The 27801-nt window shown below is 35.3% G+C and overlaps 6 protein-coding genes across 9 annotated transcripts; 3 read left to right on the top strand and 3 right to left on the bottom strand.

The window, feature by feature from the left end:
• Positions 1–165: 165 nt before the first annotated feature.
• On the top strand, positions 166–10069 carry LOC106122525 (uncharacterized). Of its 2 annotated transcripts, none has more exons than XM_013318540.1 (23): positions 166–197; positions 506–612; positions 742–859; positions 1217–1276; positions 1574–1754; positions 2089–2189; positions 2260–2340; positions 2415–2447; positions 2520–2558; positions 2639–2683; positions 2762–2891; positions 2968–3106; positions 3189–3315; positions 3587–3820; positions 3906–4830; positions 5019–5174; positions 5304–5430; positions 5584–5720; positions 6469–6489; positions 6702–6866; positions 6999–7442; positions 7537–7796; positions 8339–10069. In XM_013318540.1, the coding sequence occupies exons 1-23, from the start codon at positions 181–183 to the stop codon at positions 10050–10052; spliced, it is 5361 nt and encodes a 1786-aa protein (XP_013173994.1). In that variant the 5' UTR covers positions 166–180; the 3' UTR covers positions 10053–10069. The 2 variants fall into 2 exon arrangements, with proteins under 2 accessions (XP_013173994.1, XP_013173993.1); XM_013318539.1 differs by having other exon boundaries at positions 2412–2447.
• A 749-nt stretch (positions 10070–10818) lies between these two features.
• Positions 10819–11611, bottom strand: LOC106122526 (uncharacterized protein CG16817-like). Its single transcript, NM_001311906.1, is given in 1 exon segment — positions 10819–11611. A coding segment is annotated over 1 exon segment (492 nt). The 5' UTR covers positions 11482–11611; the 3' UTR covers positions 10819–10989.
• Positions 11612–11841: 230 nt separating this feature from the next.
• Positions 11842–14775, top strand: ATP6AP2 (ATPase H(+)-transporting accessory protein 2). The gene is made up of 8 exons (XM_013318457.1): positions 11842–11927; positions 11998–12128; positions 12243–12341; positions 12441–12584; positions 12780–12920; positions 13107–13236; positions 13633–13841; positions 14107–14775. The coding sequence occupies exons 1-8, from the start codon at positions 11846–11848 to the stop codon at positions 14275–14277; spliced, it is 1107 nt and encodes a 368-aa protein (XP_013173911.1). The 5' UTR covers positions 11842–11845; the 3' UTR covers positions 14278–14775.
• Positions 14776–20460, bottom strand: stck (LIM zinc finger domain containing stck). 2 transcript variants are annotated; one of them, XM_013318458.1, is made up of 10 exons: positions 20272–20460; positions 20085–20172; positions 18936–19049; positions 18753–18865; positions 18473–18665; positions 17901–18042; positions 17480–17596; positions 17153–17294; positions 16541–16740; positions 14776–15991 (listed from the first exon to the last, which is right to left on the bottom strand). In XM_013318458.1, exons 2-9 carry the CDS (start codon positions 20090–20092, stop codon positions 16547–16549), a joined length of 1023 nt encoding a protein of 340 aa, XP_013173912.1. In that variant the 5' UTR covers positions 20093–20172; positions 20272–20460; the 3' UTR covers positions 14776–15991; positions 16541–16546. The 2 variants fall into 2 exon arrangements, with proteins under 2 accessions (XP_013173912.1, XP_013173914.1); XM_013318460.1 differs by lacking the exon at positions 20085–20172 and having other exon boundaries at positions 20272–20459.
• Positions 20461–20551: 91 nt separating this feature from the next.
• Positions 20552–22082, top strand: LOC106122480 (DNA polymerase delta subunit 3). The gene has a single exon (XM_013318456.1). It carries the CDS (start codon positions 20644–20646, stop codon positions 22027–22029), a length of 1386 nt encoding a protein of 461 aa, XP_013173910.1. The 5' UTR covers positions 20552–20643; the 3' UTR covers positions 22030–22082.
• A 29-nt stretch (positions 22083–22111) lies between these two features.
• Positions 22112–26445, bottom strand: wda (will decrease acetylation). Of its 2 annotated transcripts, none has more exons than XM_013318454.1 (12): positions 26264–26445; positions 26033–26199; positions 25524–25898; positions 25190–25337; positions 25019–25094; positions 24813–24951; positions 24302–24484; positions 24076–24228; positions 23861–24008; positions 23417–23585; positions 22979–23210; positions 22112–22291 (listed from the first exon to the last, which is right to left on the bottom strand). In XM_013318454.1, exons 1-12 carry the CDS (start codon positions 26330–26332, stop codon positions 22180–22182), a joined length of 1971 nt encoding a protein of 656 aa, XP_013173908.1. In that variant the 5' UTR covers positions 26333–26445; the 3' UTR covers positions 22112–22179. The 2 variants fall into 2 exon arrangements, with proteins under 2 accessions (XP_013173908.1, XP_013173909.1); XM_013318455.1 differs by having other exon boundaries at positions 26033–26187.
• Positions 26446–27801: the final 1356 nt, after the last annotated feature.

Here is a 27801-nt window from a genome sequence, read left to right as displayed (position 1 = left end):
TTTGACTATAGTCAAAGAATTAACCAAAGACATTATAATTCTAAAATCAAAGTCATACAAATATCAAATTATCATTTTTTTGAAATATGTCAAAATAAGCTTTTATTTTCAAAATAATCATGTACTAAATTTGTAAGTAATTTATAGCATAAAAAATTACGAAATTTGTATTATTTTACAATGGACCGCAAAAAACAGTAAGTCATTCTATCTATTATTTGAATTAAAAAAAAAATATCTGAATAAAAACAAAATTCAATTTAAAATAATCTTGCATTAATTCATATCAGACATATGTAAATAGATAGATGTATATGGGTACGAAATTGAAACTTAAAGAGGAAGTAGAAAATGTGGTTAGTTTTAAAAAGTTCCCTCAGATCACGTACATCGCCATCGTCTCTTCCCTAAACTGCATAACACATGGAAATATTGGGGCAAAGCAGTTTTCTATTAAATTAATGTGCCGTATCTGAAAAAATCATAATTTTTGCTTTAATTTTAGTCCCTGTAGATGTCCAGGAAATTACAAGAAATTATGTAAACGTATTCAATTTACGGACTGTAAAAATGTCCAAGAAATTATTGAAGCTCTCTTGTTTCAAGAGGAGCGTAAGTACTAAAGATTTTATATTTTTAACATCTATTCATATCTAGAATAGGATGTTTACTGTCGCCTTTAAAGGAGGCCCTTAGTGAAACTTTATAACTAACCTATAATTATTTCATAAAATAATTTAGTTGAGAAAGAATATAAAAAATGCAAGACTGTTCAACGTCCATATTTCAAGACCAAGCCTTTCAAGCCACGGCATTTCAAAGACACGTGCGTGCCAATGACTCCATCCATGCATACAAGGTAATAATATAGATATCCCTAGATATCCGTAACTTTCTCAATCAAGTAAAATGACTTATATTGTATCGGCAAATAGGTTTTTCTTAAGGCGCTCTCTTCCTCACACTGGCCGCAAAGAAAATTGAAGCAAACTGCAGGAATAGCACATTTGACAGGTGCAAAATCACGTCCACATAGATGATAGGAGTAAAGCGGAATTATTTCTCATTATCGTCTAATCAGCTTGTGTGCCGAAGACCAAAGTCTATGCTTACTTCCATTTTCTTATACGGAAAAGATACGAAAGGAATTGTGTTTTTGGCGGGAAAGGGAACACACATAATTGCGAAATATGCTTATTTGTAATAATAATTTCAGATTGCGGTATATAACTCATTGTCCTATCGAATCAACGGCACCGTCTTACCAAAAGTCAAGGTAAGTTAGACTTAGCCTGTTAATACATAAGATGTCGAAATATTTTACTATTTATGCTAGTTGTATATACAAAAAACCCCAGCCAGGCCGGATTCTCTCGGCAGAGAAGAACAAACTGCCGAGGATTAGGTGAAAAGGGGAAGAAACAGGCGGACAATTCGGTCGGCGTTGAGAAGCACCGCTTTCTACTTTTGAACTCCATACTATTTGCTATAATATTTAAGTATGGTTTACAAATTATATTTGATAAACATAACGCTGATGTACTAGTTCACTTAATATATTTTTTTAAACAAGATCAACGCTTCCTGATTATGGTTTCGGGTCGTCGTCTGAAGAATGTGATAGCATATTAGGAGGTAAAAAGAAATTACAAAAGAAGAGAGTGCGGTATTACGATCTCTTACCTGGAGATATACATTTGCCGGAACCAACGCCCGTCATAAAACATACACCATCAGATAAATCAATATTAAAAGTAAGTTATAAAATGGTTTGTTGTACCTATATTTTGATGTAATCTTTTGCTAATATTATAAATACGAATGTTTGGATGGATGGATGTTTGTTTGAAGGTCTACAAGGTCTACAGAACGGCTGCAAGGATCTCGCTGAAATTTGGCATAGATTCAAGAGGCGATAATTCAGTGTTTTTTCAGCCAGCGCGGACGGAGTCGCGGGCGACAGCTAGTTTCATTTAATATCATGTTGTGTTTCACTAAATTACATGACTTAAGTATATCAGAATGTAATCTTGTCTTTGTATATTGAGGTCATTGTAGTAATCTAATAATATATTTAACAAAATTTAGGTACCAAGTCCAAAAACAAGCGGGGAATTTATCAGCGTGCAACGAGCGAGTGTGCAACCTAAAGAATTACAACCACCATTGCCCGCGCAATCGGGACACGAGTATGTGCCAACAAAAATTAGTGAAATAATTCAGAAAGGACATTTAATTAAACTGAGTTAAACTTTACAGATTAGTCAAACCTCACAGTGGGATCGTGATCAATGCAGAAAAAGATTTTGTTGTCGACATACCAGTAGTAGGCGGACCGGGGTAAATTAATACGTTTTAATTGGTATTTATTCATATTTTAAAATTTTTATCAAAAAGAATTATCATTTTAGAAGAAAAGGAGATAAAAGACGACGTCGTAAAGCAAGGTAATGCTGTAATATATTTTTATTTGATTTTTGTTTCCAATATATCATTGCTAATAAGATCGTAATTTACAGGATTTGTGGCTCCAAAAAATGTGGAGGGAAGAAATGTCGGTAAGTTTAATGAACCAGTCAATAAAATTGTTTTCTAAATAAACCTATGGTAAATATGTTAAAAGCTCTATGAATTTTAGGAAATGCGCTGCAATACGAAAACGGCTACGAGAAGCAAAGAGAAGGTGATACAAAATATTTAGTTATCGTTAAAATATGTTGTTTGCTTTTAATTAGTTTAACATATATTATTATGATTTTAGCCGTCACTCGGATCTTCCCTACACAACTATAGGAGTGACTGATGGAAAACCGAGGGCTCGAGGCACACAAAAACATTTGAAAGATGACGATTCCGTGTGCGGACTTGATGAAATACCGAAACCAGAACATGTAGGCAACGACATTACATTGTGAGAAAAAAAAATACTTTCTCGCTCAATTTAATCTTGCTAAAATATTTTTCAAGGTACACATCCCAGCAAATCTTAAAAGAGGAACATTGAAAACTCACTCGTTAACAGTGTTACCATGCACTAAAGAAAAAAAGGCTGATATTCATTATGGCATCTTGACTGGGTCTTTTAACATGTACGACAGCAAATTTGGTAAGACGAACCTTTTTGTTAGCCTAATCCCAACCTGCGTTTTGTATCCCACCGAACTGTAATATGTATTATACTATTACAGGCAACAGGTCGCGAGGTCGGCAGGCGTTGACGATGAGCGTGATGGCCTACTGCCTCGCCTTCCATTACCATCCTAAGCAGTGGACGATGAAGCTCATTGACAACCTCATAGACGCAGGGGATCAGTGGTACTTGACTTGTTACTTTTAGTACAAATTATCGGTCGGACTTAATAGTTGAATGAACTAAATCTCACTCAGCGTCGTGTTTGTGTATGCCTGCTTTGTATTCTCACGTCCACAAAGACTTAAGACGACTAAATTTGAACCAAACCTGATAAAGGTATAAGTTACGAATGGTACATAAGATCGATTGATAAGATTGCTAACGAAGGTTTTGTACCACATTCTCACTTCCTATGAGAGCTACGTGATACTAATCTTATTGTTATCATAACAGGTATTTGCAATGTCTAGAAAAAGTGCACGATCACTCGGCTGTTCAAGGTATGTGCGAAGTGTTGCCGTTCGGTAAAAAACAAACGTTGAATCTTAACGGAAAACGAATGCAAGTGTTATTGGGAGAGCCTGATGTGGTGGGCTACACAATGTCTCTCGATCCAACTGTGTACAATCTATGTAGAGGTTTGAAAGCATTCTTTGCTGATAACAGGGCTGGGATCCTTCTTACTCGGTAAGATGATCATTTTTTTAAGCTTAAGCTTAAATTGAGATGAATTCAAGTGTCTTATAATTATGGTCTTCTGTTCTCTTTTTAGCGTCTTGAAGCTAGTGATATGGAAGGACAAAATATGCTTTTATATCTTCGACCCTGCCGGCAGAGATTCTCGCGCGTATTCGAACTTCACAAACGGATCTGCAGCTCTAATAAATGTCAAAGATGTAGTTTCCGTGGCTGAAGTTGTTTTGGCTCGAAGTGTAGTGGAGGATCAGAAGTTTGTCCTAGCTCCCATAAAAGTCCTGAAAATGGTGGATGAAAATGCAGACGAAGATTTCGAATCGGACAAAGAATTGACACAAGCAGAAAAAGCGATGATGAGTTACAGAATTTTAAATGAGAATTGTGCAATTGTTAATGCTAACATGCATCTTGGAGATAGATGTTTCGAAGACACGAAATTTCGTCAGGCCTTACCCATTGCTGTGGTGGCAATGACCTATGCAAAGATTTCTCCTCCGAACACGTGGTTTACAAAGACTCTCGATAAAATATTGCGTTTAGGCAACAAACTATATGTTGAATGTGCTCATCCAAAAGTCGTGATCGATATAACGATAGACAACATTCCTAATGAGATCACTCTCGGTCCGTTCGCGTGCGAGATAATAATATATAGAGAAAGAATAAAAGGGCAACTGTTTACGACTAAAGATTGCTTCCTTAACATAAAGACTGGACTGGAGGAATTCTTTAATCGTGAATACAACAGCGGTATATTGGAATTTAACAATTATTCTCTTGCTGTGTGGAGACAGAAAGACATGTATTATTTATTTGATTGCTATCCACGCACTAACGATGGTATGCGATCGCACACTGTAGGCAAAGCATGTTGTTGGATGCTATTAAACCCGGAAACAATGGCGTCGGTGTTTACCAAAAACTGGGATTACCTACCAATTACTACTCCGTTTTGTATTCACGCATTTAAAGTACTGAAGTTAAAAAAGCGCGAACCAAAGGTAAATTCTAAAGTTCTAACGTACACTTTTCAACTTTCAGTCGAATCGTGTAATTGTGTATATAAGATTGTACACATTTTCACCACTTGACCGAATGTTTATGAAACTTTTGAAAGGGTTGAGTAATATTGCTAAATTGTAAGTGCTTATTGGACATACACTTTCTTTACAAGTTGCAACTTTTGCAGAAACAAATTGTGTGTACCCTAAGTGACGAGCAGTTACCCGGCGGCAAGTTTAAGAGGAGGGAAAAGTACTTGGTCTCTAGTAAAGGTCATGGCGACGGCAAGGAGATCTTCCATGAAATTCTTGCTGCGGATCCTGTGGACGACGATGTGGGAAAGGTAAATACGTTGTAGAAATCCGACGTGTTTTCCTGTGAGGATGATGGATGAGGTCATGATTTTCGTCCGAAAGTATGTTTTTATGTATACAAATATGATATTTAAATTTGTTCATTTCTTTGATTCCAGTCCCGTGTTGATGAGGAACAAATGGGTGACATTATATCGTTAGTGGACAGCATACAAGATGATTATCTGCCACCGATACCGCTGCGATACAAGAACATGGAACCCGAGCCGGAACAACCGAAAATTGGTAAAAACAAACAGAAACAGTACTTAAAGTATACTTTCGAAAGATTATTTATATAGGTTTTTTCGTATGTTTTTTTTGTTTTGATTAAAAACCTCCCCTCCCCTTCCCTTTCCTTCCAAATGATATGATGTTAAGGTGTAATGTGTGTCGCAGTGAACCTGGACTCCCCGACGGTGTCGGTGACCCAGGTGGTGCCGCCGTGGCCGACACCGCGCGACAAGAGCCGCGAGCCGCCCGAGCCCGACCCCGACCCGGAGCCCACGCCGCCGCCCACACCGCCACCCATGCCCGTAACTATATACCTACTCGAATTCAATGGAAATCAGAAATTATATCAAACTTATCTAAATACTTTACTTTGAAATGGTGGTATTCACAGAATTATTGACACCTTGACCATACACTATGAGCGTCGGTGGCTCAGTGGTCAAGCACTTGACTTGCGATCTGCAGGTCCTGAGTTCGAATCCCGCCACGTACCAATTTGTTTTTCGATTTCCGATTTATATATGTACATTTATCCGACGTTCTTACGGTGAAGGAAAACATCGTGATGCAACCTGCACATATCTGAGAAGAAATTCAAAGATATGTGTGAAGTCAACCAACCCGCACTTGGCCAGAGTGGTTGACTATGGCCTAATCACCGTTAACTTAGGGTAGGCTCCGAGCCCCTCAGTGGGGACGTATAGTGAGCTGATGATGATGATGACGATGATGACCATACACATTCTTTCATATTACTTCTCAGTAATGTTCTAAATGTGAAACTTTAAATTCATTTTTATTAACTGGTAACTCCTTAGAGAAAGCTTAGGCTTAAAGAACCAGGATATATTTTAGGAGTTATATCGTATAGGCTACTTAGAATTCTTTGTATCGCGTTTGTTAACCTTTTGTTCATTGTATAAATATTATATTTATTTGAATATTTACATCTGTTAAATTGGCAGTTACGAAACAAGTTGTATTGACCATATTTGTGACGTCTCATTGTTACATATTGTGCGACTGTAATTTTAATTTTTGTTATTTCAGCCACCAGAAGGAGGAGTAGAGGTACGTGAATATTTTTAAGGCATTTATTAAAATCACACATCAAATATATAATTCGATTGACTTTTATAATAACTTCAGTACATTACCTAGAGTCAAACAATACGCGAATTCGTCAAAACCTTCTATCGTATTTAAAATCTTTTTAAACTGAGTGCTTATCAGCTTATTGTTTTACAAAGCTATTAACCATTTTTTCTGATTTTACGAGATAGGAAGAAGCTGAAGAAGAAGAGGAAGATGAGGAAGCGATACTTAGAAAAAAGGAAGAGAGGGAAAGAAAAAAAGCTGAAGAAGAAGAAGCGAGAAGGAAGGCTGAGGAGCTGCCACCGCCGCTACCGCCGCCGCCGCCTTCGCCGCAGCCCGAACCTGAAGTTCCGGTATTATTTAATTATGTTAAAATATGCAATTACTTATCTCTCAATCGACATACTTGAAAGCTATAGTTTTGATTATTTCCCTTGAGAATTTAAACTTGTAGTCACCGCTTATATCATTTTATTACATTTCAGCTTGCACCGATAGAGATTGTCGAAGACGAAGTTCAAACGTTTGAGCCTGTCGACGTTGACCGCAGGATTCTTTTGACTGAGGACGCTCGCCAGCGATCCAAGCTGCGCCAGTACCGCAAGAAACTAACTCCGCCGCTGGACGAAATTCTAGTCGAATCTACACCGTCTGAGGAACTTTATAAGCCGAGCAACTTCAAGACTTTGCCAGATAACTCTCAGATTATCCGAGGAACATCCGCTATAACTGGCGGAGACGCTCACAACGTCTTACCTTTCGCAGCCATAATGGCCATCGTCACCTCCTACAAGTACATGATTAGCACTTGGACGACTGACATTGTCAACTTCGTTATAGATTCATCCAAGAAATTGTATAAAAATAAACTGCAAAAATTTCAACTCGCTCCCGTACACATAATTCCGAAAATTTCTATAGGTCACCAGGTATTTATATTTATATTTGAGCTTTAGAGTAAAACTGTCAAAATATGTACATTAAAATCATTTTATGTATACTATATAAAATGTTACTTCACAGACGTATCATGCGCACATCGACGTGGTGACAGAAGGACCGACTTGGCAACTTGAAAATATTATAAATAAAAAGTTTCTCAACAAATATGACAGGGGAATGATAACAACTACTTCGTACAGTGCTGCATTCTTCAGGAAGAATGGTATATATTATCTGTTCGACGGCGGTGCCTGCACACCAATGGGTATAAGGGATGAGAAGAGCAAGGGAAATAATGCTTGCTTCTTGCGGTTTAAATCATTGCACGACCTCGTTGTCAGGTAAACATATTATGTTTATATAACAATATTAACGATGTATATGTGATGATAACGTATACTACTCGAATCTAGAAGTAAATGCAATGGGGAGAAAAATTAAAAGCTGTCCATAGTTGGCGCCAACGCCAAGAGTCCGCTGACATCTGTCAAAGTTTTTATAAGTAATTTTAGGAATTAGGGAATAGGGAATTTTGAATGCACTTACTGCTGGAAGAACCCGTTTTTTGTAGTGAGAATCATTAATAATTACTTATTTTTGATTTTTTTTAATGAAATTTGACGGAAGTTGTTTACTGAAAGTACTTTGTGTATAATGTCTTTTTTGTATGTATTTAGCGCTACAGTCACTAATGATTATACTAACAACTCTAACAAAAGGCAGTTTTTCTCCACATTGCAGTGTTGTGGTTTTGTGCATTTCATCAAACGCAACTAACATATTATTTTTCCATCACCACATTTGGCTAATCTGTCAATTCGGTTACCGACCCTGGCGCTTTTTATTTTAGAACATGCTCATAGATTTTTTGTTTATTTTTTAGAATACTTTATAACAAAGACGGGGCCGGCGATGACCAACAATTTGTCCTGAGTAGAATCTTAGTGAGAAAACTTTTGAAAGAGCCAAGGATGAAACTACCGGAAGACTACGACTATACAACTGGTGCGCCCGCATCGAGTAAATCCAAACAGACGTTAGTCGGTGCTGACAAGGGCAAAGACAAGAAGACTTCCGTCGACTATACTGAACCGAAAAGCGAAACTGTCATCGGTTACCAACATATTCAAGGTCTGTACAGAATCGAAGGAACTACCTCTCTCAACGACAGAGGAGCAAGTTCAGAAGTGACGGCTTCCCATTTCGTCAGTTTAATTGCAATGCTAATGGCCGCCATGCATCCGATAAGAACATGGGATCATTTCATGGTCGATACGTGTATCGAAAAAGGCCTGGAAATATTTGACAAGGCGACCAATTTAAATGTCTGCGAAAAGAGAGTAATCAAGAACATTATACTGGAGGGAAAATTAATAGATGTCAACATTAAGAAAATTCTTGTAATAAATGAAAATCCACAAAAAACTTTAGAACAATATTTGAATGCGGTTTTAAGAAGACTACGTTTTGTTATAATCAGATTCCCCAGTTGCAGTATGGTTCTGTGTCGTATGGATGGATACTATCACCTTTTCGACCCAAATCCCCCGCCGCCCAACGAAGAGCCGGAAGTTAAAACTGAAACTAAAGAACTAAAAACTCCAGTGAAATCTGCAGGATCCGTGGCGACATGGACACTGTACCGTTCTATAGATGCCGTTATTAAAAGGATACGAGGTACCGTCGGAAAAGCAGATCAGCCAGAATTCTATACTTTCGAATTGACATCGGTAAAATCAGCACCGAAACATTCAGCTCTTAACTATCGTCTCAGTCCACTTTTCAAGCCCGACCAAAATCCCAATTTGCCATATTTAAAGCGTAGGAAACCTCGGCCTTTGGTCGACGAGAAAATGTATTGGCTAAATATTGAGATGATACCGTGGTCGCGAATGAATCCGTTTAACGATGCAGGAATTAAAAGAGGCATTCCAAAATCGATGTGGAAGGATTGGGATATCGAATTTCCCGGTGATCTTTATTCACTTTGGGGTAATATACATCCTTTAGATCCGCGATTCGATGACGAGCACCGCGGCAAGCAGTACTTGGCCACTTGTTGTGTGGCCGCCTTCATGACGGAGGTGTGCGACTTGAGCGCCTGGACCAGCAGTCTGTTGGATGGTATAGTGTCCGGCGGTGACAAATATCACGGCAAAACACACGAAAAAGTGGGAGGTAATGTCAATCACGAAATAACTGTCGAAGATTTGGATACCACGTTTAATGACTTGTATCCGTACTCGTTTTCTGTTACCTTTACTAAAGTCATATTTGGATTCGTCTACAATACATATCCGGATAGATTTAATTTGAGTAAAGCTTTGGAATACTTTTTCGAAAATAACCGACTTGGCATATTGGTCAGCCCTACAAAAAATTTAACATTTGGAAGAATAGGACCTTCATATTTTATGTTCGATTGCCAAAGTTATGGAGCTCCAATATTTTCGCCGGGACAAGGGGCTTCGTACATTCTTAAATGTGAAAGTCTCAACAGACTAATTTACTGTATTGCTGTTACATTGAATTTAAGAAGACACAGTCAGCAGTTCCATTTGTATAATTTAGCTGTTAAAGCAACTGAAGGCAAATAAAGTATTTGTGTTGTGTACATTTTTAACAACTTTATTATATATATAATTTGCAAAATAATATTATACCAATAGTAAGCCCCCATTTTGAAACAGCTGTTCATGTACGGGCTTTTAAAATTCTGATAATCGGCATTCTACTGTAACTGTCATTAACATTATCGTGCCATTTTCCAAGCAGCGACCTGTCCATATCTCTAAAGATCAGTGTTGAATGTGATTGTCACTATAATTTGGGGCAGGGCAATGTCCCTTAATGATGTTTATGAACTGATGAAGATGTGACTAGTATATCTAATTTGTTGGCCCAATTTTCCTAAGTTGTGACTGCTCATAGTCAGCCCCTTTAATATTTATCAAGCTAAAAAAATTTGTATTTCTACAATTTACAGAGACTTAAAATAATTCAAACACAAATATACTTTTACATTTACTTTTATTCTCAAGAAACGTCAGAGTACATTATGTATAGGCCAACAATTTATTCATGCTTATGTTCTTATATAGTTTTATTTAAGAGTTTGTGAACTAAATTTTCATCACATCATTTTACTTAAAATTTAATGATGCAATATTTCAAATTCATTGATACATGTCTGGAAAAAAAATTGTGGCACAACAATTCTTTTTACTATTCAAACAGTTTACCAATTAAAAAACAGTATAGGGGAAAAAATTATTTCAATTTGGATGAAACAGAAAACAAAACATTTGTTAGTTCAATTATTAATAATTAAAAATGATGCACAAATAAATTTCAAGAACATAATTCGATCATATAAATGTTTTTATTACAAAATCATAAATTTAACGAATCAAAACACATGTGCTGTTCAACTATTACACCTGGTAATGTGAAAAAAATTAGGTACTTAAAAACTGTGTAATCCTTAACATACAAACAGAACTGCATTTTAAGGCACTGGGGCTACAAATTACTTCACTCTAGATCCGGCAAATTGTCGTCATCGGAGTCACTTTCCAAATCATCAAAAGATGGTTTCTTATCACCGGCACCTCTGTCGCCGCCCATTGCCTCCAACATTTCATTGAGATTTAAAGCTCCCGTATCCTCGACTTCTTCGTCATCCTCGTCACACCACTTGTTAAAGTCTATTTTCAAATAATGTGGTTTTTTCTTATCATTCGTAAGTGATGACCAAAAACGACCAGTCACATTTTCTTTGCGAAGCACCATTTCTATGCACCTACCTTTATTCACAAAGTTGCTCTGTTCGGGTATTACAGCATCGTGTAAAGGTATTGTGACTTCATATGTTTTATTGTCTCGTACATTAATACCATTAAAATAAACTGAGCTTTTCTCTATTTTAATGTCCGGATCTTTAGCCTCAACGTTAAATGTGAGGAAAACATCTTCTTTGTTCTGTGCCCACAAAACTGGCGGAGGGCAGGCAGTTTCGTTTGTCATGATTGTTCTACCGTAGTTATTTTATTATTAATACGAATGAAATATTAAAACTGATTCAAATATATGAATTCACGTTTCGGTAAATTCTAGACTTCTTCAACTTGATTTGCCGAACGATTCCGATTCACACATTTGCTTGGATAAAAAAATAAATGTTGCCACTTTTTTGTAGAGGTCTACTAATTTGTTCAACTGGTGCAACTGGTGCAACGAATTTTATAACTGCTAATTAATGACCTATATAATTATTTAATAAAAAAAGTACATTATTGATTTTTCGTAAAAAATTTCCATGTTTGCGGAGTTGCCAATGAAAAATATGATTGGTTATTTTAAATATTCTTAGTGGTAAGACTTTAATCATATGACAGTCATTCGTCTGCATTCAAGAAATATGGGTGTTACAATGGCTCTATTTTATCTAACTCTTGTTTTATCAATCCTAGGTAAGTATAATAAATTTTAAATATGCTGCATCGTATTTTTGAATGAGCTAATCGAATGTGTGTTCCTCAGGTGCAAATGGCGCTGGAGAGTTTAGTATCCTCCATAGCCCTGAGTCCTTAAAATTCACGGGTACGTCCGAAGTCGAGGAAAGCTTACTTAAAGAAATATTCTCGGCTTCTTTTGGTCTATCCGTTGATCAGGTATCCGTAGTTTTCTGTATATTGACGGCTTAATTTATTACTCTTGTATAGCATTTTGCTTGATAGACATTAATTTTACTACTAATTATGACATTTATAAATGTTGCTTTTCAGAACTCTGCATGGAATGGATTATCAATAGTAGATCCCTTCAACACCCCAGAAGCGATTGTGGAAGTTTATGTCGAAGGTGTATCTAGCCTTGGTAGTATTGTAAGTATATCTCAAAGTCACCACAGATTTTACATATGGTAGTGGAAGTAGTTAGTCGAGATGGTGGTACTCATTGTATTTAACATTTTGTTTTTGTAGGTCGAAGCGAAAGCGAGAAACTATCCACTAGTGGTAGATGAGTATGAGCCAGACACATTCAAAGTCATCAAGCACAGAATTGAGCAACGATTCAGTAATGGTGGTAATACCCTTACAAATATCCAGCTGTCTAACCCTGGAGAGGTAATATGTCTTACTTTAATCAAAACTATAAGAAAAGTAGACCTAACATACAGCTATATTTCTAATAAAAAGATTTTAACATAGGTATTTGAAAAGTCTTAAAAACTTTTGACACTAAAAAGACATTAAGAAATTTTTTAAATCATACCAAATAAATAAATAATGAAATTACATTATAATTTATTGTTTATTCAGTTCCAGTCTTTCTTTGGTGTGTTCGGTGAATTGGCACCACCAAAGGTCCCGAAGCAAACATTACAACATTTGAAAAATGATGTTGAGGAAGACTATCAATTTTTGGCTGAATTGGAGGCTTTGAAACTTTTCATTAGCAAGGTAAGTTTTGTTAAAATGTCCTTGAGTCAATTCACACCTTATTGATTTGTGTTTCGTGCTAATAAATATACCAAACCATAGTGTCAATAGTCAATCAATTTATATCTCTAGCTAATAATTGGTTAATATTATGTGAGTTGCTAGAGCCTTGTGTAAAAAATTTGTATGACATGAAATTTTTTACAGATCAACGCAGGAGCAATCAGCCCAGACAACATAATTGATTTCTACAACTTCAGATTCCGCTCACTGCATGCCTTGTCCGATCTCCACGGTCCCAACTCATTGCAGGCTAAGGAGGCAAAGAAACTTTTAGGTAAGTTTAGTAGTCAACCATCAGTATTATCCAAAAGATAAAAAATAATGATAAAGATAGGGACAATTTTTAATAAATTTTTCTCATTTTAAATGTTTAAAATTGTTTTAGATACATTTTATCTCATAATTTGATGATGAAGAAATAATAAATTTCTGATAAGAAATTAGTGTATTAAAGGAAATTTGAATGTAGTAGACAAATTAAAAATTGATTAAAGTTGTAAATAAATTAAGAAACAAAAAGTTAGCATAGTATAGGCATGTTATGCATATGTGAGAAAGAGAATCTTGATTATAATTGTGGAAGGGTATTTTTTTTGTAATTTTTATATGTCAAGAGTATATGCTGCACAGAAAGTGGTATGTATAACACTTGACACATGATGATGCACAGGCGAAGCGCTGACCGAGCTGAGCAAGGCGTTCACGAAGGCGTACGACGGCGCAGTGCTGGTGACTGCGGTGTGCACGGACGTGGCGCACACACGTCGCGCTGTCCGCTCCGCCCGCCTGCCCCGTCAGGCGTCCTCACCGGCCACACCCGGGCCTGACACGCCAATGACGCCGTCCGGCGCGGGCACGCCCTCCCCCAGCGCCAACCCTGTATGTATACCACTCATGCATCTTTTGCTTCTTTCCGATTTAAAAGCGCCTCAATATGTTACATGACAGTTAAATATTTAAGTTTGCAGTTAACATGATTTAAGTTTTTGTGCAGTTTACTTTTTTTTAAACGGCTATTGACATAATTATAATTAGAATAGCGATTATGATTAATTGAAAAGAGGAGAGGATGTACACAAAAAGGCTATGTTCCTTTCCTTCCCTTCGAAGATATAATTAGCTAATGCAATGTCCTTTTGTGTAGTCCACCAGTTACTCTGCTGACTATGCGGCCATCTTCAACATCTTGCTGTGGTTCGGCGTGGTGTTTGTGTTCACCCTGGTCGCCATCGTGTACGCCATCATGGACATGGATCCCGGTAGGGACTCCATTATCTACCGCATGACCAGCACCAGGATGAAGAAAGATAATTAAACCGCATTACTGTTTCTGAAGCCTTTACACACAGGGCACTGCAGTTGGGTTAGTACTGCTAATTTAACTCGCAAAACTGGTTTGCAGTAAGTGCGCGTTCCAAAAAAAACAATAACAGTACTGCATCTTTTACTGCTCTGCACTCGTGTGAAACTGGCATTAGCGAGACTTGTAGTCGGTATAGTAGTGTTGCTTCGTTACGTAAATACAATTTATGGGTATTTATTCCCATTTTCAGAGTATAAATTAAATTAGCGACACATTTTATGTATATAAGTGTAAATTATGTTTATTTTACTGTGTGATATGTAATTTGTTGAAGTGAGATGGTTGCATTCTGGTTTTTAATTTCATTTCAATACATGAAGATTTAGTATTATGTTTGACCTATTTAAATATTATTTAATATACGATAATATATAAAATGTTATATACTTAGCAGATCCAATTCTTTAAATGCAATGTTAAATAGGTTAACGTTGAAAATAAAACAATAGATAAAAATGTGTTATTTTTTATTTAAGCAACATTAATATAAATTGATTACGCATTTAACATTATTAGCTAGTAATATTCAATCCTTTAAATGCTCACAATTCTTTTGCTTTACTCATAACCGTTTTCATCAACATTTTAGTTCAAATGATATGCTCAAGTATAGGCCGTTTCAAATATTTTGGCGGCTCAGGGTCATATATGCATACATTTACGCACCGTTACACATGTGTTTGCGCAGTGACTGGCGAAGTTCCGAGCTGTCTAGATGATTGAAAACTATATTACTTAAATTTTGCTTGATTACTAAAGTTTTAAATTGTATTAATACGGCACAGTCATTGTCTTTTTTTTTTAATTTAGCATTTTTGATGAAACCGGCCATTAGTAACTACAAGACAGATTCTATAAACTTATAAATTATTTCCATAGTTTTTAAAAGTATACGTAAAGGCACATTTTCGTACAACAAATATATGTGTGTACAATATTAATATTTTATAATCATTATTAGAAATACATTAATATATTGTATATAATGTCATAAGAGTTATTCGTTTTCTAGGATAAATTAATCTAGATTAAAGCCTTAACAGTAAGAACAAAAGCATTATACAATAACTGTATTTAGAGGCCTTTACAAAAAACATTTAAGTTAAATAACTGTGGGTTTCTGATACCTAAATCTCCATTTAAAACATATTTTTATCTCATTTTTCTAAAGACATTACACAACCATATATTTTATACAGAGATTTTGTTGAAATATAGCCACGAAAAGAATATTTTATTTTTAGCCTGAAACATGTCATTTCGCATCGGGTAAAAATAGTTTATTGTAAAACTACACTAATGTACCGCGTCGTCGTTACAATTGTCCGCGTCTGTGGGCATCTCTCTTATTCATTAACAGAACACTATAAATGTTCATTGAAATATCAGTTGATCCCCTTAAATATTTGTCAGATACTTAACGTTGGTTTCTGAGATCAAAATCCCTGTACAAGACACGTTGTCATCCTAATGATTAAACTTTTAACAAAAAGAGATAGTTGTTTTATAAAGGGATTTTGATGTGATAAACCAACGATGAGTAAATTAGTTTAATTAAATTATATTTCAGATTAATAATGTTAATGTCTAAATTTTTTAATAAAAGAAAAAAAAAATAATTTTCATAGCAGGCCATTTGTTCACCATATACTTCGAGCCATTTTATCTGTAAAAAATTAAAAACAAATTATTAGGGTATTTATTTGTAAAAAAAATAAGGTTTAAAAATACTGGTCTACCATCGCTCACTTGCAGTTAGTCTTTGAATGGGGAGAAAAAGTAGGTGGCGCTAACCTAAGAAGTGGCCTGTCTACTGTCAAAGTTTTTATACGTCACTTCTTAAGATAAAAAAAAAATTAAATGTATTCCTTATTGGCAGAGCTGGAATTAAAAAAAAATCCAAAACCGAAAGCCATCAACAGCTAGAAAAAAGTAATTTTTTGTTATTTCATATATTGAGCTAGCGCTACAGTCACTCTTGATCATGCTGACATCCATACTGATCAAAAGGCCATTTTTTTCTACATTACAATATACTTGCAACATGCACACAAAGTAGCGTACTCGTGTAGCGCATCAGCGGCCGAGGTATGCAGTGGTATGGTTCTTTTCAAATATCTTGGTAGCTCAAGGTCACCCGTCCTGCTATACCTAAAATTGTGTTCTTCATACTTGTACGTAGTTAAGCCGCTAAGATATGTGACGTGTGATGTACCGGCGGTCAGTTCCTGCGGTGCGTGTAGTGATGCGCGCGGCGCAGTCTGCGGCGCAGCTCCTGCGGGAAGCGCTCGTAGCAGCGGCGGCAGGCGGGCCGCTCGTCGTACTCGTAGAACTTGCTGCGCGTGCTCAGCGCCGCATCACAAACCGCGCACGCAAAGTGATGCACGCACCACGCCTTGTTCAGCGCTGTGAATACTGAACACACAAATTTACAGCAAATAACTAACAATAATAGATATAATATATGAAAATTAAAATACAGCCTTTTATAAATCTATGCTTTTAGCATTGGTTTAAATAAACATGTCTCAATATTACATCAAATAAAAATATAAATTACTTGGAGTTCACTCAATCTAATATTTTAAATCTGAAAGATGGATGAAGGGATAAATTTTAGAATTTAAAATACGTAGAACATAGTCTGGAAAAACATGGGCTTATGAATTATTTTTTTTTAATCCCGCACGGATGGAGTCGCAGGTGACAACTAGTACACAATATATCTTATTCTTAGAAATTGATTGCTATTGTTATTTGAGATGGAATACCATCTGAAACTGTACATTTAGATTTCAGCCAATCTGTTGAACAAGTGGTATCTCACCATCGCCTGCAATGACCTGGTTGCAGACATAGCACAAGTTGCCAAACAGCTGATGGTAGTGCTGCTCGCAGTACGCCAGACCTTTCTTCTCGTAGTGCCGGTGCCCGTGGAATGGTTTCTCACATTTGGCACACACAAAATGCTGAAAATTGTATGAAGCATATTGTTTCAAGATGTAGTATGGAGGAGTACATCAGTAGAAGTAAGTCTAGAATGGATGCTTTGTTTAAGAAGATTAAGAAGGGAGTAATTTGTAGAACATAAACCTGTGTGCCGAATGATGACAGTAGGATTAAGGAGTATTTGCGTTTTATGTCAAAGAATTACCTCAACATGCCAATGCTTGCCGAGAGCGGTGACAATCCTCTCCTCGATTGGGCGACGGCAAGCACCGCAAATGGGGATACCCATTTTGTCGTGGCAACGCAGGCAGAATAAGTTGTTCTGTAATTGTTAAATATTGTTTAAAAAGAGTAAATAAACATGTACACCTTCCATTTCTGCAGGCTCAAATCCTCAATGACAATGGTCACATGAAATAGCTATGCTACTGATGTGTGTCGTCGTCCAAAAACATTTAATCTCTCTAATATTTATATTAGAAATGCGAAAGGGGAAATTTGATATAGATGTAAAACGTTATCTAGAAGAATGCAATGGGGAATAATTAAGTTTTTTTTTTAAATCCTCGGAGCGGGAGTCCCAGGGGCCAAGTAGTATGTTGCAAACAGAAGTGTTTGGTACTGACCACATCGTTAGCAGCGTAGCCCGGGCGATGCTTCACCTCGCGAGCCGTGTGGTCCAGCTCGACGCCGCATGTAGCACAAGTGAAGTGGTAGCCGTGGTACACTTCGCCACGGTACCGCAACGGCTCGCCATCGATTACCCCACTGTACAACAATGTGCGTTTCAATATCATATTGTACTAAAAGAACTTTTTTATATTATAAGGTGTCAAACAACCAAACAGCTACCTGAAGTCGCCTTAATGGCGAAGCGACCGCTGCCCATACACTTCAACAATTGCAGATGTGTTACATGCTTTTAATAAATGGAGGAGGAAACCCCTAATTATTTGTCATCCCCTCCATCAAATCCACTTCCAAGAAAGACAACTAACATTATGCTTCTGGAACAAACACTCATCAGACAAAATGCAGAAATGCTTCCACTTCACGCCTATCTTCTGTGTGGTTGTGGTATTGCTTCGGGTCAGCCAGCCCAGTTGTGCAACAGATGTTGTTGGTGGTGTCTACTGTCTTACTTAGGGATGGCTTGATCTAATTGTGGCAAGATTGAATCAGTTTTGATGGTACTCACTGGCACTTGTGGCACATGTAGTTCTGCAAGCCGTCCGCCTTGAGGCGTGCATTACAGGTGTGGCAAAGAGCGCGGCCGGCATGCTTGATGAAGCCGGCGTCTGCAAGCTCCGCGCTGCACTCCTCGCACCGGAAGCATGCCGGATGCCAGTTCGCGTTCATCGCTTTTATCACGCGGCCAATCACAAACTCGCCTGTACAAATATAATAGTCATGCAGACTCATGTTGAATGTATAAATAAAGAAAGTTAGTTTAAGTATATAATTATATTAATACATACCACATTTACCACAACAAGGGGCGAAGAGCACTTGGAAATCTCGTTCGCAATATTTACGTCCTTCGAATTCGTAAAATACACCCTCGGGAAATACACGAAAGCATTGGGCACATCTGTGAAAACATTTCATTAGAGAAAAATTGTCAAAAAAACAATATTTCTACTTGTTTCTCAGATACTTACACAAAGCAGTTAGTATGCCAAAGCTCTCCGTTTGAATTGACAATCTTTTCATTGGGCTCAAAGCCATCACCACAACGGGTGCAAAACATGTTGTCTAAAGACATGGTGGCAATGCTAGAAGGGACATATAAAAAGTATTAATCAACAATTTATTATAAACATATTTTGTACTAGACTTGCATATGATGATTTTAAATTAAAATGTGTTTGTGTACACAAAAAGATTTATTTGCGAAAAAATCCTAAAAAATCTTATTCTTTTAATAGTTATTTTTATTTTACAATAAATATATTATTTTGTGCCTATGTGCTGAATATATATGAGTTTGTGAGTGGGGTGTAAGCAAATTGCAGAGAGCAAAGAGTTGTTGAATTAACTATAAGAGTTTTGAATGTGTAAGAATAAAAATTACTTACAGTAAAACCTTATTTAATATTTATGTTAATAACTAGCTAATTGTGGGCACTATTTTCAACACACAACAAATTTTATATGAATACATGCAATATACATGAACTATTTTATTTAATATCATAGATTTAAGCAACAACTAAAACAAATAAAAAAAAGTAAAAGTATAAATTATATACTTCCCGGTATTACAACAGTAGTTATTACAATTATTTATTAATTTAGTTATTTGCTTTGTCACATGTTGATTATTTATGTAATAAATAAGAAAGTTGTTGGGAACTATTTTGACTATTAACTCTAAAACTCTTTATTGTTATAACTGCATCTGTATTTTACTAATAATAAAAGATTGATTATCCTCATAAGTACAGTTTACTCAGTATTTATCCTTGAATTACATCATTTACAAAAATGTAGATGTGATTCATTTTACCACCAAGCAAATTGGCCTAGTTCCTTGAAAAAAAAATTTTGATATTTAATTTTGTAAAATTATAGTAATACACCATTTCTAAGATTTCTTACAAATCAACTTTTTTTTGGCACATTTTAATTAACTTTGAGGGTAGTTATGTACTCAAAAGATAGTTCAAGTATAAAATAACATTATTAGAGTAGTAGTTAAATGAATTATGAAATTAATCATGTATTTATTACGTGATTTGTGAACATAAGGCAGTGGGTTTTAGGTATCCATTTTTGTGGACCACTCCCAATATTCGAGAGTTGCTTACCCTGGCATGTTTGCCTCTAATGCAATAAAAATATATTCAAACGATGCTCTGTAACTTCTCCGGCAACTAAATTATTACTTCCTGAACCCTGATGAAATAAATTAATAAACCAATACATTCAAAATATTTATTTTATAGGTTCGAATGATGTAATGTACCAAAATAGATGTTTGTAATTTATACTTACAGAAGAGGTATTCGCCAAATCGAATTTTTGTCAGCGTTACACTTGATTGATTAATTAAAACCCTTATTTCTACAATCAAGTATTGTCTTAGATATGAATAAAATGTAAAAGTTAAAACAAGTTAAAGCAAAGTAGCAAAGTTCCCAGTGAAGTCAAACTTTATTTCCAAGAAATGTCATAACAAAGATTAAACAGCTCCGTTCGTCATAGACCGTAGAGTTTGGAGTTTCTTAACAGCGACTCTGGTTATAATCTATATTTCTGTCATTGTCAAATACTTGTCAGTGTCATTTATTAGGGCGCTAAAATTTGCAAAAGCCTGTTTTTAAAATACGTTGTTTTTAAGAATATGCAATTGTAGGAGAAAATATAATGGCAAATCTAAATACGTTACATGATATGATACTAGACGAAGAAAAACTAGTAACGTATGTTTCTCTCAGCAAAGAGCTTTGTATTCACGTTAATGAGAGCAAAGTATTGTTGCAGCAGTTTGTTAATAATGTACGCCAGAAGAAACCTAATGTTGATCTTACAGTTAGTTATATCGTTTCTGGTTTAAATAGTAAGAATTCTGCTAGAACAGCAGTTTGCACTGAAGCTGATCTAGAGGCGTTTAAGAAAGACTTCAACACAATTTTTTACGAACACATATACAGCGTTACCAAAGGATGTTCAAGTCTTGATAATGCGTCCTTGTTAGCCATAAATAAATTAGAGGATTTAATTTTATGTACTGGTATGATAAAAAATAATAATTGTATGAAGCGGACAGTAGATGAAATTGGAACTCTCAAGTCTAACAGTCAAGATATTTTGCTAAATGATGAAAAAACTACAAATACTACACAAAAGAAAATTAAAAAGGAAAATGATGTTGAAAAACCATCAAAGGAACTGGAGAACAAAAAAGGTTTGGCTAGGCCAGCTGAAACAAAGTTAGATAATAATATTAAAAGTGAAAATTGTTCACCAAAGAAGAGTACAGCAAACAAGCAAAAAGTAAACAGTATGAATATAAAGCAGAAGGGTATTACAGGATTCTTTAGCAAGTTGAATGGGGACTCTAGCAATAAAAATGTGACGGAGGAGAAGAAAAAAGAATTAAACATTTTCAAAGATCAGCCAAAAATAGAAATAAAACAAGAAAACACATCTGAAGATATTGAAATGTCTGATGCACAAACAGATTCAAAAGATAATCAAGGACAAAATGGTATTGAAAGTAATAAGAAAACTAACAAACACAATAAAAAAGATAATTCTAGTAAAGAGAAAATATCACCTGGTACAAAGAAAAATATGAAAGTTGACAAAAAAAGGAAGAGAATTGTTGTACAATCTGATAGTGAGAGTGAGACTGAAAATAATGACAATGATCCCTTTGTCAATGAAGAACAAACAGAGGTACAGAATGAGTCTGAAGATGAAATACCACCCACACCAACTATCAATACAGTTAAAATCACCTCAGGTATTGTCAATCCTAAAAAGAAAAGAAAGATAGTTGACAAAACCTACACAAGTGAAGATGGATACATATTAACAAAAAAGGAAGAAGTATATGAAAGTTGTTCAGACAATGATGAAGAAAAAAGCAAAGAAAATGTTGCAATTAAATGTGTTCAGAAGATTAAAGTAGAAACTTCACCAAAAGAGAAGAAAAATGAAGTAAAACTTACCAAGAAAAAGATCTCACCACCTAAATCAGGAAAACAACAAACACTGATGAACTTTTTTAAGAAATCAGTCAATTAATTTATTTTATAAAATTCTCAATTGGTTACAAATCATGTTAGTTATATTTAAAAATTCACTGTGCTAAATTGTTATTGAAATTATTACTGGAAAGAAAACAACAATGAAATAATTCTATAATTTTATTAATAATGCATACACTATTTTTCTTTATCTATTGGTTCCAATGGCAACAAGCCACTCTGGGTGGACTTGTACATCTACTAAATAGGAGCACTTTGTATTGTAGGTAGTAGTCAGCAATTCTGGACTAGATACTTGCCTGGAACAAAAACATATTAACTATTGATCTTATATCATAATACAGTCATAAAAAATCAAATAGATCATCAATGAATACTATTACACCAATATTTTCCAAACACTAAATGTGAATGTTTGGACATATATTGGGTGTTTGTTAGAAGATATCTCCAGAAGGATTGCATGGATCTCTGTGAAATTTGGCATATAACACAGGCTATGAATTAAGTTTTTCTTTTTTTCCGCGCGGACGGAGTCACAGGCGACACGTGTTTATGTATGTAGCTCTATGACATCGTACAGCATAAGTCATATAGCAACTAAAATCGCGGTTTCAAAAAATTACGTTGTGTTGTGTACAAAGGGTCTAATTAACTGTCATCATCTAACAACGGGGGCTCCGAGCCCCTCGGTGGGGACATGCAGTGAGCTGATGATGATGATGATGATGATGATCTAACAAAAAATTAAAGGAAATAAACATATAGGATTAAGTTTTTTGTTTTTTAAGGTATATCTTTCATGATGTTTGCCTTATAATTGGTTGTTAATCAAGTAGTTATTTGTGTATCAGAAAGAAGTTTAATTTGAACTTTTTTTTTATAATAAAAATGTTAATCAATGTTTTAAGTTTTTTTCACATTGCAAATTTCTCTATTCGCATTTCCAATATGAGATAATGATAAAATGTTGAAAAACATCTTACTTGTTTTTGGAATGGCTGTCCCAAGCAATCTTTACAACTCCATCCATACCAGCTGAGCATAAAAGAGAATTATCATCGGAAGTATTGTTGGGGTCTAACGTAATTCTATTGGTGAGACTTGCTTTGCCCACCGCCGACCAGTCCAATGCTGTTATTTTACCATGGTGTCCCCTATGTTCGTGTACACATGTGCAAGCTGCTAGATCCCATACTTTAATCTTTTTATCATCACCTAGAGAAAAAAAATCATATGACTTCTAACTGAAAACTGTGCTTTATTCCAAAATGCTAGCAATGACTTTCAAACTACTAGCAGGTTTATGGCCTCCTTTGTCAAGGCCAGTGTGAATGCGCACTTTGAGGTAGTATGGTCATTGATGGAGTCTCAAAAGCTATTTTAGGTTGATTAAGACATTTAGTTTATGAAGAGTTGGTCACCTGCGCTGGCAAGATGTGTGCCGGCTGGCGCGAAGGCGAGAGCTCGCACGGCTGCGCGGTGTCCGCACAGCACGCGCACAAGCCGCGCGTCGCATACTGTCCACAGACGCACGCTGCGGTCCGCGCCGCCGCTCGCCATGTACGCCTCGTTGGGATGGAACTTCACGCACTGACAATAATATATCATATTATAACTGAAGGCCTAGTAAAGAACTTGGTCCTTTCGAAGTCGGACAATGACAAACAGTAAGCATAATTTTTTGCTCTGTAGATATCGGCTTATGTAGAAGAGCGAGGTTTAAATCATAATGTATCCTTCTCATGGAAACTGTAAATCAGGATTTTTAAATTGTCTATTGTTTGTTGATATCAATGTCGCCGAAAGCAAAAGAACTGTTCTTAAAGAATCATTACATTCACTACTTTTATATAATTGTAACTGACCGTGACATCTGACATGTGTCCGACGAATACGCGGACCGGGAACGTTCTATCGAGAGACCATAATTTTGCTGTTTTATCATTCGAACCGGTCACAATAAAAAGACCGTTTTTCGATACGTCCATACACCAGATCGGGTAATTGTGACCTCTGAAATAAAAAAAGCTTTAAAAACTGTACATATTGTAAAATAAACTAGTATATAAAAGCAAGATACCTATAAATAGAAGCGCACGAGTAGTCCGAAAGTCTCCAGGCTCTCATAGTATTGTCATATGATGCGGACAAAACAAGTTGTTCTCTCGCTAAAATACTGACCGCTTGCACTGGGCCAGAGTGTCCGCGCAGTGGCAACCCTGTGCCTATTTGGCTGAAAGAGAATTTCATTGTGAAATAGGCTTAAGTTTATTTTTCATTTAAATAAAAGAACTACATATATTTACAAGGTGCTATCATCAGGCGCTTCGGGTTCAGGTGGCACATGGCAGGCAAGCTCTATTTCTGATATATTGCGGTTGATCCGTCGCTTTGCATTGTTCTGCCCTAGCTCCCACAACCTAATCTCCGAGTTGCTGAACCCACCGCACAACAGGTTGCAACTAGTATCTGTCTTAGCGCACACTAAGCTGCAACAATGGGGATCTTACAGAAATAACACATATAAAGGTTATTAATGATTTTTTGTTTATCAAGAAGGCAGAAATGAGCAAGCAGGTAACTTTGGTATCTATAGACAACTGTAACAGTGTAATGTGAAACAGATACATTTTCCTATCTTTGTTATTCTTGTAAAGAGATTGTAAAGAGTTATTAAATTTCTACGTCAAAGTCATTTTCTCTTCATGATTGTTATTCAAATTACATCTTTCTTTTACATGTTTCTTATTTCTTTATATTACTATATCTTGTTAATATATAATATTTGAGTGTATGACAATGAAAAATGTTACTAACTATGTATCAGGCGCAGCTATTTTATACAACTTAAGAGGTGCCATAGATTCCCGAACTCCTTTTATTGCATCCTGCAGTTCTTTGAGTTCTTTATCCACATTCTGACTTTCCGCATGGCCATTGCACTTTGAAAATATGTCTAAAAATAATACAAGATTAAAAATTAAAATTATAAAATTATATAATACACAATGTATGTCATATACCATTTTTATCCATTGGTTTTTCATCATTATTTACTATATGTGAATTGCCATCTTCATTTTGAGATTCATCATCTTCCTGCAAAATGTTAAGTAGGAATAAAGTAGGAATGTTAGTCATTGAGTAATATAATACATATTATATTTTTTTGCACTAAAAGACAAGATACTTACAGAATTTTTTTTATTTGAATCATTATTCATATCAATATGGAACCAGGTTTGTAAAACTTGTATTAGCAAAACATGACCATGTTTTGCTAAGTATGACTTCAACATATTTAGAGAATCTTGTGATAGATATATATCATATTTACAAGACCTATAAAACAGATATGAAAATAAAAAATGTAAACAGTCCATAGTAAATATGTACTTTTAAATAAAAATGTTAAGAGTCACTTGTTTTTATTTTTTAAGTTGTCCACTTGTCATCCTTCTAGTGACTTTACATTTGTTTCTTGGATACTGGTTGTTAGTGATTTTTTTTAATAATAATGTTCTTCACCTGAAAGCTGCTATAGTGGGTCTTGATTCTATTTCCTGTAATGTATATATTGTGCCGATATCATCTAGCAATTGATTCATGTAGTCCTTTTCTGGAGTCTCATTGTCAATTGTACCATTTTGTAAAGAGTTAAACAGTTGTTCTAAGCTATTTGGTCTGTACAATGCTGATGGCAAATTTCCATCAATAGGTTGATGATATGATAGATCTTTTTGTGGTAATGTTGCTATGTGTCTCTTGAGAAACATTTGTGCAGCTCCACCATGCCCTCCACGGAGCATTTCCAAATAAAGATGACATAATAATGGTGCTAGTAAACTTAGCAATTCATTTTTTACTGTCTCTATTTTTATTTCTTTAATATAATTAAACAGTCTGAAATTATAAAATATAAATAAGCTTATATGACTTATTTAAATTTTAAAGATGGGAAAAACATAAGTTGTTATAGGAGGTAACAATTTTAACTTGGTTACATTATAATAGAGAAAAGTAAACTAGTATCTTACTTTGTATATTGTACATCGTATTGAGCGGAATCATTATTGATGCATGAAAAGAGGATGGAGTTCGCTCGACTTGATTCACATTGTACAATAGTAGCCACTGCCATTTCCTCAGCACTGCGACTTGTGGAATTGTTATTATTAAATATTTCAATGTCCTGCAATAAGTACTTCGATGAAATAATTATTAGGGAGATGATTTTTATTTCAACATAGCATCGACAAAATACTTACAGGATAATTTCGTCTTTCTAAGTAGGAAGAAACAGCCGCTTTAACAGCATCGTTCCGAGTTCTCTTCATTGATAAATAATCCTAAATTCACGTGTTACTTAAAAATATTTATGTTTTAGACCTTTTGTTTATAGGCACCAAAAATCTTTATTGACAAAATTTATTTGACAGTTGACATCAAAGAGAATATAACTAGTTGACATATGTACAGTCAGCGTCATATAGATCGTCACAGACAAGATATGCAAATATATAGGTACATCAAAAGTAATCAATTATATCGGTACAACAAAAGTCCTCAAAATAATAGATACATTCACCCTGCTCAAAAACATCGGTACATACACAGCGTCAAATATATGAGTACATGCAAGATGCTCATAAATATCGTAGCAGCCACAGCGTCATAAGTAACGAAGCAGTCAAGGTGCGCAAAAATATCGGTACATTTGACAAAATTGAACTCTATCTCTATATACTTGTGAAACAATTTGGAATAAACTACTTCTGTTACATTCATTTGACACTTTGTATTAACATTATAGGTTGTCCGGAAAGTTCGTTCCGATTTTCGATAGGAAGCTTAAAATAGACTGTAGCTGAAGTGGATTCATTTTCGGATTTCCACCATTATCAAACGTCACAAAAATTTCTGTTGTGAATAATTTCATTTCATTGGTTGAGATAAAAACTAATTTTTAAAATTTTAGCCAACAATAAAAGACGTTTTAGGTATAGAGTCGTACCAATATAATTTAAAAACATTTCAAAAAATTTAAGAGAACAGGGTTTCAATTTTCCTTATAAAGCGGCACGAATTTACTGGGCAACCCAATATTTTTCTTCTCCTGTCATAACGCTTAAATATATTATAAAAGTTTGTCACGCCGAATATGACAGATACGTAATAACTAATATCAAATTTTGCCTTGTCACAATATATACTAGTTTGGCGCAGTATTCTAGTATGTTTGCCGTAATATGTTTAATAAGTTTACCGGTTCGAATCTCAGGCTTCTTTTTTTATAATTTTATCAATCACGGGGTTATTTTTTCATAACTAGAATAATTATATATTTCATAATGAAAAATTTGGTAATGTAAAATTTTGCTCGACAATTTTTTTTTATAATTTTCGCTGTCGGGTAGAAAGAAATTTAAATAAAGTTAACAACAATTAGGTTAGACCATCGCGGGTGAAGTGAGTGGGCGGAGCGTGGATTGTTTTTGCGGGTTTTAAGAATGGTATGCGCGGAAACTATACGTACAAGTGTTATCTACATATGTGTGCGCGCCCACGCACACTGGAATGTTTATTGCAATCGACCAAAAATTTGATGTAGTTTGGATATTGACATTCAGTTTTTTTTCTTTGTTTCTTAAATATAATCAGTATCAGTAAAAGGTAAAAGTAAAAGTGTTATTCTTACCGGTACAAGTTTAACAAACATGAGTAATAAACAAATTACATGCCAATAGCATCGCTTTATCTCCTTCATTTTTGTTTGAAATAGAAAAGTACTTTAACGGTCAAACTC

Source organism: Papilio xuthus, unplaced genomic scaffold (assembly GCF_000836235.2).
Source record: "Papilio xuthus unplaced genomic scaffold, Pxut_1.1 DF826923.1, whole genome shotgun sequence".
In the NCBI taxonomy this organism is placed as follows: Eukaryota; Metazoa; Arthropoda; class Insecta; order Lepidoptera; family Papilionidae; genus Papilio; species Papilio xuthus.
Note: the sequence above shows the minus strand (reverse complement) of the source record. Positions and strands in the feature narration are given on the sequence as shown.